The 11,131-nt window shown below is 37.6% G+C and overlaps 1 protein-coding gene across 1 annotated transcript; it reads left to right on the top strand.

Moving 5' to 3' along the window:
* The first annotated feature begins 2,436 nt into the window (after nt 1-2,436).
* LOC136249045 (uncharacterized) lies at nt 2,437-10,579 on the top strand. The gene is made up of 2 exons (XM_066040955.1): nt 2,437-2,610; nt 9,186-10,579. Exon 2 carries the CDS (start codon nt 9,194-9,196, stop codon nt 10,577-10,579), a length of 1,386 nt encoding a protein of 461 aa, XP_065897027.1. The 5' UTR covers nt 2,437-2,610; nt 9,186-9,193.
* Nucleotides 10,580-11,131: the final 552 nt, after the last annotated feature.

The following is an 11,131-nucleotide window of genomic DNA, read 5'->3' as shown; positions in this document are numbered from 1 at the left end:
TAGTGTGTTTATTGGAAAGCATTTCTCAGGCTAGCTGTTAGTGTTCACTGTTGCTCTATTCACCAAGCATTAGCTATAAACCCACAAATAGCTGGCATACCTATATTGAATACACAAACTGCTGAAAGGATGTAGGTGATGCTAGCTATATCATTAATTCTATGCTACATAATGCATGGCAGTATGTGCTATTTAAAAAAAAAAAAACGGAGAGAAGACAGACAGAAGCATTATAGTAGCATTAATAGCGCACAGCGCTTGTATATCATTGCTATAGCAGTAGGCAGGTCATTTATGGTAACGAACTACGCTGAGGTTTTAATGTAGCTATAGTGAATGAATAAAACACTTTTGTGGCTAAATCTGGCTATAATTGATTCCATTAGTCAAATCTGGTGAATGAATACACCTGCCATTGGGTTAACAATATGTTAGAATTAAAGATCTGTAGGGGTTGTGTCCCAGACTTCAAATGCAGTGACTGCCTCTCTATTAGAGTACTAGGGCTACTTTATTAAAGTGTCTTTTCAGTGGGCATATGTGCGAGCGTCTGGTCGGGTTCTTTTGGAAAGACTTGCTTATTAATTATGCCAGACTCTTGCAGAGCAAGGGTCTGGTCTGTATCAATATACATGTAGAGCAGCTCATGTATTTTCGACCCCCATGAGTTTTCGGACGCGATATTTCCTAGAAGAGCAATGAGAGCCGATCATTTATGGCACTATTATGAAGACCTATCACTATAACCTCCATGTATAAAATTTGAAAGGATTTGGTTATATCGTGAGGCTGCAGTGACCTTCGAAAGCCACTATCCAAAAAAATGGATGCTCGGACAAAGTAACGTTCGTTCGGACTCCTCCATCTCTACCCTTCCCATGCAACTTATATGCTATTGTGTGGTAGTGATTGGTAGAGCTATCCTTGAGCTATCCCGTGATATAAGCAGATTAGATTTTTATCAGCTACAGTTGCAGCTATCGCCTTTTTCCCAGACGTGGTAACTTGACGAATCGTCGGACACAAAATTGCAATTATAATTCCGGACATAGCAACTTATTGCGATTACTTTGACATTTTTTGAATTTAAGTATAGTACTAGCTAAGAAACATTTGAAAACAGCTATTTAGGCACCTGTGTAGAGTGATTTTTTATCAATTCGAGATGGAAATAGTAGCTACCTCATATAGCTACAATACATTAGGCCTAGAATAGCTACATAAAAATGCTCAAACTTAGAATAATTTATATAATTGAACTTACTTGAGACAAGGGAGGTAAGAAATAAACCACAACAATGCACAGAAGGTCGCCACTGCTTTATCGCCTTAGTGACTGTTCTATTAGAGTATATTAATTTAACACAGTTTTTAAACTGGTTTTCGCACTAATTTACCCTTAGATCGTCTGCATATGCATAAAATTATACTATGGATGCAATTAATGAAGTTTAATTAATATAGCATTTAATATACTCTAATAGAACAGTCACTAAGGCTATAAAGCAGTGGTGACCTTCTGTGTATTGTTGTGGTTTATTTCTTACCTCCCTTGTCTCAAGTAAGTTCAAATATATAAAATTATTAAGTTTGAGCAATTTTATGTAGCTATTCTAGACCTAATGTATTGTAGCTAAATGAGGTAGCTACTATTTCCATCTCGAATTGATAAAAAATCACTCTACACAGGTGCCTAAATAGCTGTTTTCAAATGTTTCTTAGCTAGTACTATACTTAAACTCAAAAAATGCCAAAGTCATCCCAATAAGTTGCTGTGTCCGGAATTATAATTGCAATTTTGTGTCCGACGATTCGTCAAGTTACCACGTCTGGGAAAAAGGCGATAGCTGCAACTGTAGCTTATAAAAATCTAATCTGCTTATATCACGGGATAGCTCAAGGATAGCTCTACCAATCACTACCACACAATAGCATATAAGTTGCATGGGAAGGGTAGAGATGGAGGAGTCCGAACGAACGTTACTTTGTCCGAGCATCCATTTTTTTGGACAGTGGCTTTCGAAGGTCACTGCAGCCACACGATATAACCAAATCCTTTCAAATTTTATACATGGAGGTTATAGTGATAGGTCTTCATAATAGTGCCATAAATGATCGGCTCTCATTGTTCTTCTAGGAAATATCGCGTCCGAACACTCATGGGGGTCGAAAATACATGAGCTGCTCTACAGCTGGAATGTACGTAATAATTAATAGCATGCATGACCTCACTCATACTAGAAGATGGGAATAAGCCATGGCCACAGTCAATGCAGACACCTCATCAATTTTGAAAATGCTACAATCAGATTGGTACTGTATCTATTCTTGTAGTTCGCACGAGGCACAAGTAATAGTATTGGAATAGACCCCACCTACAGGTACGGAATTGGCTATATATACTAGTGCCACGTGTTAAATCTGACCAGCATAGCACTGTCACCTTGGTGGCCATTTGACTAATTAGAATGACTTCAGACCCCCAAAGCAAGAACAAAGATTGCGGTCAATAAACTTCCGGTTGATTGTGCTTAATCCTGTCAGGTCCGTAAAATATAGAGGAATAGTTCGTCGATATAACAAGTTGATGGGCCGGTAATCAGTACCATCGTAAGTTTACATGTCACACTCACCAATTTGTCATGCCTACTTATATCGAGGACTTATATAATGCCTGGGAGAGTGGCTGACTTTCCTCGACACGGTGCTTATCGATTAGAATTATAAGCGCTTATAATTTTAATATATATGCGCCGTGCCGAGAAAAAGCGCCTGGCCACGTGAGACTCCCGTCACCTTGCCGTCAATATAAAGTGTCACGTAGCCACTGGTTTAGTTTGACTGGAGAGTTTTTAACTGTCAAGTTATAATGGTCACACCCAGGCAGGGGCGTAGCTAGCCAGACGGTGGTGGGGGATCCCCCACAAAATACTCGACATTGTTCATAATTGCACAAAAAGGCTAATGACCCAATGATGGGATACAATGTTGTATTATTACAGCTTATGTAACCCACAAAATACTCGACATTGTTCATAATTGCACAAAAAGGCTAATGACCCAATGATGGGATACAATGTTGTATTATTACAGCTTATGTAACCCACAAAATACTCGACATTGTTCATAATTGCACAAAAAGGCTAATGACCCAATGATGGGATACAATGTTGTATTATTACAGCTTATGTAACTAGCTACATATCTACTTCATTACTGATTGCTACCAGTTATCACTTATCAATGGAAATATTTTCGTCGAGCATCATCACACGTGCCACAACTGTACTCCAATAAATTCGCAATCCAGTAGAACTATATTGTGAATATTTTAGTACAAATACAATGTGTCACAGTTACTTACGTCAGCCACTGTCTGTGCTGCAGTCCTAGCACACTGGCATAGTATGACGAGCTCACTCACTTCAGCCAGCGAAATTCAAACGCCAAGTATTGGCACGAAATCCCAACTCTATGCCTTTCCTGTTAGCAGAATTTGTAAGCTTGTGACGGATCATCTGACTGACTGACAAAGTGAAACAAATTAAACTGGCATGCCACTACACTGTACCATGTACGAAGATCCAGCGTAATAAAGTTGATTCATTTAACACTTTATCACCTCGTAGGTTTGTAGCATCATTGCATATCACTTGTCACTTCTGAGTTGCGACTCTTGCGAAGTCACTTTGAGTGGGTCATCTGTCTTTAGATTCAAAAAATGCACTATCACGTGAGTAGTGTAGGCTAAATATAGAATTGTGTCTAATATTTTCGTTCGGTGAAGGCCTAGTGTCTATACGGGGGAACCCCTGGGGATTTGGGCATACCTTATTTTAGCGAACCATTTTATTAATTGCTTGTAACACGCAAGAAATCATCATATTATTATCACCATTCACAAACGAGTTGAATGTTGTGTGCACTCGCGTAGTAGCGCACAAACAGTAATTTGGGATGTGTGTCAGTAACTGGAAAGCTTGTGACGGAAGTTTAAAAAAACATCACTTAGTGATGGGGGGGGGGGGGGGGGCAAATGCCTCCCCTTGCCCCCCCTTGGCTACACCACTGCACCCAGGACACCCCTAGTCTGAGGTGGGGGTGTAGTGTTGCGCGCCCGGGTGCGCGAGACTACGTAGCTAGCTTCACCATTAAGCAGATCAATTATGAAGGCTAGATGTTATGTTTGTTTTGCATCCATTTTAGAATATTTTGAATACACAAAAACACTAGTTATATTATTATCAAACGAAATGAACAAGAGGCATATATCTTCAAAAGTAGGCCACTCCGACTTCCTGTTGTGGCCAAACAAACTTTGCATACAGGTGCAAGCAGGTGAGTGGCAAATGCCATTATTCCATTATGTTAAATAGTCAGTCAGATTAACAAGTGCGCTAGCCTGGTGGTGCCCACCTCTTCGAAGGGTCTGGTCACCCTAGCATTCAAAATTTGTAGCATGTTACAGTAAAGAGATAATACCAATCGGATTGTGTTGTTGGTAATTACTGAATTTTGGTGATGTTTGTTTTGGAGTTACCATAGACACTATAGAATTATGTAATGAATAGAAACGAAGTTTTGTGAATGAAAAGAAATACTTTAATACAGCAGTAGTCAAGTAACTACTCTAATAGACCAATCACAGCTGCAGTTGAATCTTAACTTTTGCCCTGACAGTTAATTTAAAGAATTGGATTTACTACATTTATATCCAATATTAGAGCTTCGGAGACTTGTTTTATTTATTTATTTACGGTACACTTATGGATCATCCATAATTTTCAGCATTTTACAAGTGTACAGAGAGTACTCTTTTTGCTTACCCCCTCTGTCCTACCAAAAATGTAAAAGTTAATGCTATTTGCTTTTCCTCACTGTATCTACCTGCTTCATTTATGTCAAAACACAGGCACTGACTGGGGTTGTGTAGCAGCAATTTCAGCAAGCTTTTCTAACTATCCAGCAATGTAATATTATAATATGTATAACTATCAATCGTATTTACCATACCCATTGAGTCAGAGATCAGATTGTGAAATTTTAAGTGTTAGACTTTAAAGCGTTTTACATGTTCTACCAGAGCAGTTTAACATGTTGACTTGCTTGACTCCTGTTTCTTTTGTTTTCTTCAGTGATCTATATTTCCCACATTTTAATTTTTTACACTATAGTATAGTGCAAAGTGGTCTTGCTTGGGTACCTAGTACTACTGAGCAGTCATACTAAGTTTGTGTCTTGCGATTGGCTGCCCACACTAACTTATGTGATGAAGCAGTGGTCACTGTGCAAAAACAATATATGTTTCCATGGAAATTTCTGTAACAAAAACTTACATAAAAGAATATTGCCATAATTCATGTCATATTATTTCTTTTTCTGACTGGAATGTGGCCCATTCTTTACATTTCATTCATAATGTAATATCGCATGTCAGTTAGCTATGTGGCTGACATTTAAATTTCTGATAATACGATTTTTTTTTGTGCAGTAAGTTTGGCTAGAAGACTGAGTGAGCCCAATTCAAGCCCCATTTACATGCATATGAGTTAAGATACTTAATCCAGACCAAAATTTGGTTGGTCAGACAACTGGTCTGGGGTACACCATTTTTGTCAACTAAAAACAGACTGATGCAGAAGGTAATTAATTCATCAAGTTAATTAGTAAATGTCTGATAGCTGACCATTGTAGGCCTCTTTACCACTGAACATGTCTGTCAACGCGTGTAGCAGTGTTGCACACACACACACACACACACACACACACACACACACACACACACACACACACACACACACACACACACACACACACACACACACACACACACACACACACACACACACACACACACACACACACACACACACACACACACACACACACACACACACAACATGCATAGGTGTGGTTGTTACATATGTACCAAGATTCAATAATTACTACACAACATGTGTCTATATGAAGAGTGGCACAACATAGTCATTCGGGGATGGCACATGGTGATACTTGTACTTGTCTGTGCAAGTGCAGTTCCTACATGCTTGGCCTATTATTAGACAATGGCCTCAGCACAAAACTTGGTGGACATGGTCAGTAGGCTCTGGTGACTGACCTTGGGCATGTGAGGTGTGGTCAACATCCAGTAATGATACCACTGGGTTCTGCCTATTGTAGTGATTCTGTTAGATAACATGCTACCTAGGCACCATAACTAGCTCACAGTAATAATTGTATACCAATATGTTATCCTATACTTGGGCACACCATCTACCTGTCCAAGATGTGGTTAACCAACCTTGAGAGGTGGTCTGTACCCACCCCTAGGTTCCACCTGTATAATTATGTTCAGTGGCCCTTTGCTATAGGTAAACTATTACTGTGTGATCATCTGCATGTGTGTAGTAACCATAATGGAGATAGCTGGGCCCACTAGTTTGCTATATAAATGCTTCTTCCTGATACACTTTCCCCTTTCATCCTTTGAAGATGAAAGATGGCTTAGTACAGATTACAGTGACCTACTTCCTTGATGTTTTCCGTATCCCAGTTTACGTATATCCAAGGGCAGGAAGGTTTCACTGGTTCTGGAAATCAGCTTTTTATATATCAAATAAGGTCATACATTATACCCACATTGATAGGAAGAAAGAAAACGTGATTTTCACACATACACACATATGATCTAGCTCTTATCCAAATGGAATGAATTTTACAGTGCCTGCCTGGAAAAGTTGGGATAATTACTTCATAGAATTTGTAACTGATTACTTATTGTTTTTATCCCCCTACTTTTGCAACAATATCTAGTGGATAAGCTACTACCGGTAGTTACTTTTGTAAGTTTGTACGATTATTCCACTCAGATATGACTACCAAAGAAAGAACTCAGCTCAGTTTTAACTAAAATCTAGTCTGTTTCATAGCCTGAATTATGAAGTACGGTACACACTTAATTTGGCTGTAGCATATAGCTTGTGTGGCACAAATATTCCAGAGCATTCCAGTTTTTAAAACATTATTACTAGTAACTAACTATGTAAATATTATAATTTTACTAGTTACAAGAGATGTAACTAATTATGTTACTTAGTTACTTTTAAAAAGTAATGTAACTTAGTTACGAAAGTAACTAATTACCCTAATTCTGCCTCCTAGACCATGTAACAAGTCACCCTGCAGAAAGTTTGGCTATGTAACAACCCGCCCTATGGAGAGTTTAGCTGTACAACAGGTTTAGCTACAAACAAATAACCCTGTAGAGAGTTCAGCTACACTCTGTAGAGATTTCAGCTGCATAACAGGTTACCAAGTTAAGAGCTCAGCTACACATCACAATAGAGAGTTCAGTTACAAACAAGTCACCCAGTAAAGAGTTTAGCCAAGTTACAAGTCACCCGTAGGTCATTCAACTAAGTATCTGTTCAGCTACATAACAAATCAGTTCACCCTGTAGATAGTTCAGCTATATACATTACAATTCACCCTGTTGAGAAATCAGCTATGTATTGGTTGCAAGTCACCCTGTAGAGAGTTTGGCTATGTAACAAGTCAACCTGTAGAGAGTTCAGCTACATTTCACCCTGTAGAGAGTTCAGCTACACTATAGGTCACTCTGTAGAGAGTTCAGTTACGTAACAATTCACTCTGTAAAGTGTTCAGCTATGAACAATTCTCCCTGTTGAGAGATCAGCTACATAACAGTTGCAAGTCACTCTGTACAGAGTTTAGCTATGTAACAAGTCATCCTGTAGAGAGTTCAGCTGTAGAAATGTTTGTTGTTGTTGTGATTTAGAAACTTTGGGATGGTGAGATTCAACTGTGAAAAAGTGTTGTAGGGTGTTTATAGCTAACCGTTCAAGATACTCACTTTTAAATAATCAATCCACTACCGTCATTCCAGAAACATGACTGTGGTCTTGCATGGTAGCTTTTTTCCTTAGTGTTTCCAGAACCATTTTCTGTGTGCAATACTCAAGACCCTGAAACACAAACACAAGTAGGTTGTATAAGTGTCCAGAGAATGATTGATACTTTGCACCTTGTAATATGTGACCAGATTTGCAAAAGGGGTCTTCCACACACATTTAATTCATTACCTTTGGTGACTCATAAATTCAGACTGGTATAAGCTATTAACTTGAACTTTGGTCAGTGATAAGTACCAACATAGGTTAGACAGTTTCAGCTTTGTATGTTTTTCAAAACCAAAGTTATGGTTTTTCAAGTTCATAGAATTGGGTGTGTGTGGAAGACTCCTTTTCACAAATCCGGTCACATATATACTTGGCTGCTTGTATGTTGCATTTATTACTGTGCATAGCCTCTACCAGGGATATACCGGGAAATTATGCACAATAGACAGGATGATTACTAGTTAAATATATTACTTGAAGTTTATTAACTGATTAAATCTCTCTAGTGTTGTTCCTGCTGGGTAGGTTGTATGTACCATAACCTTATTGCTGATGGGAAGAAGGAGTGTAAATTCTTGATAAGGGTATCATGCATGTAGCAGTAATGATTACCTCAGTATGTGGTATGGAGTAAGGTTAATTCATTGTTGGGTATCAGTTTGTTGACAATTTTATAAAAGGCAAGTTTCATGTTTTCTTCTTTGTGATAAAGATGGGAGTTACTTAGCATTTCAGTAACACTTGAATGTTTGGTAGGAGTAGTTTTTGTGATAAAACGGGCAGCTTGATGTTGCACCATTTCAAGCTTATGGATATTTATTTATGTATTATGGGCTCCAAGCTGTACAAACATAATCCAAAATTGGCAGGAGCATAGTAAGGTAACATTTCTTTTTAACTGTTGAAGTACAGGAACTTCAATGCATTTACTTTTGCTACTACTCTGTCAACATGATTGGTCCATTAATTTTTTGATGGTCACTCCAAGCATGCTCCAAGGTATTTTGCATGAGATGACTGTTTAATGTGGTGCTGGCCAATGTAATATTTGGTAGCTGATAGGGAATGTCCATTTGATATCTTTAAATGAACACATTAGATGGGTTGGAAGACATTAGCCAATGGTTTGAACATTGGATAAGTGCATTTAAATCTTCCTGTAATATTAGATGGTCATCATCTGTTATAGTGTATATAGCCTTACTTTGGATTTAACTGTTGAAGGTATATCATTCTGCATGCAGTTATTGTTATATCTTTTTATAGGGAAAAGAATGTTAACTAAAGAACGATTGTTAAAGTTTGGACTATTGCTGTGTTCTAGCTGCATGCTATTTTATTATGTCAATCATTTCAATGCACTTACAAGATTTGCATTGCGATATACTGCTAATCTAGAACATGATGAAGATACTCTATCCAGCAGCTCACATTCGAAAATCATGAATGATATCAACAGCAACAGTGAAAATGATGTTTTAGTTTCAGAAAGTAGGGGATTTGTATTTTCTGTTCATATCATTGAGCAACAAGTTGGAGCTGCAATGAATTTACTTACACTGTCACAATGGGCTAAACATGTTGGAATTTCAACTGTGGAACCATTTGTAAATAAATCTGTTTTTAGTTGGCCACCTAGATGGTCACAATCAGAATTATCTACGACACTTCGTTTTCACGATTATTTTAACCTTGATTATTGGAACAGCATGTGTTCTAGGTTTAATGCATCACCATTAGTTTCATGGGAAACATTTTTAAACAGAAAAACAGACAGTTCCATTATAGTCCTACTTTTGTTCACTGAGCACTGCATACAAAAACTAGTATTTGTTGATGATGAAATAAATAGAGAATCTGACTGCAGATCTCATTTCAATAATTTTGAGAAGGCCAATGGTTATAATATCCATCAAGTTTTGCAAACCAACATTGTTAGACGTGTTTGTATACCAATGTGCAAGCGAACATTTCATATTGACACCATCAGTAAATACATCTATGGAACATTTAAGCCAAAAGAAACTACAGTATTATTCATTCGCTGGATTGGAATAATGAGAAAATATAGGTTAAGAATTTTTGAAAAAGAATATGGAAGAACAACACAAGCTGTAGAAATGTTGCAAACAAGTGAAAGGATTATAAGAGACAGTAAAAATTATGTAAAAAGGTACTTGAATTCAGAATTTGGTGATTATGTGGCAATATCATTTCGGTCATGCAAAAGAGCCAAATTGATTGACCCATCTGAACAACCACAGTTTTTTAAAAAATGCATCAAAAAATTAGGACATACATTAAACTCTTTTATGTCAAGAAAGCTATTTTTAGCATTGGATTTTGGAAGATTCGGAGATTCTAAAATATCTACATACATAGCTGATGATTTAGTTAAAATGATGGAACATGATCTATTCCAGGTAGTTTTTAACGGAACACTGACAATGGAACAATGGGAGCAATCATTCATTGACATCACTAATGGCATAACAGATAGTGGATACATTGCTGGATTACACAGTAATATATTACAGAATAGTGGATGTCTTGTCATGTTTGGTGGGTCCTCTAACTTCCAGAGAAATATTGTGTATCAATATAAACAAAAGCATACTGATGAAAGTGTGTGTATTAAAAAAATATGTTATATTGACTAACCATATATCTCACTCATGGCATGCAGTAATTATACTGTAATACTGGTACTATTAGTTGCAATTTAATCCTGCTTTCCATGAAATATGACCTTGTTTACAGCCATGCTGCTAGAGGTAATTACCATAGTGCAGGAGAATTTGGCAAGTGCATTTTGCCAAACTAAAATCTGCCTAATATTTTGTCTAATATTAGCTACTAACAAATTTGCTGAATTGTTTTTCACCAAAATTCTATTGTGGAAAATTTGCCAAAGTTTCCTCTGGCCAAACTTTCCTGCTGCACAGTACTATCCGACACCGAATGCCTATAACTAGGCTATGGTTTAATGACATCCTCTCTCTTGTATGGATATGTGCTAACAGTATTAGTCCTTTGCTGCAGTGGCCATGTGCAATCTGGGTGTATAGACACTAAGCAACTAATATCTAATCAAGTTCATGTGCAGTAGGGTGACAGTCAAGTTTGGGACCCCTTCCCAAGGTATACAATGACATTTAGAGCCATTGTAATGATAGACACTCATTGATCTGAACAGCCGTGCATAAATGTTA

This window comes from Dysidea avara, chromosome 1, assembly GCF_963678975.1.
Source record: "Dysidea avara chromosome 1, odDysAvar1.4, whole genome shotgun sequence".
Classification (NCBI taxonomy): Eukaryota; Metazoa; Porifera; class Demospongiae; order Dictyoceratida; family Dysideidae; genus Dysidea; species Dysidea avara.
Note: the sequence above shows the minus strand (reverse complement) of the source record. Positions and strands in the feature narration are given on the sequence as shown.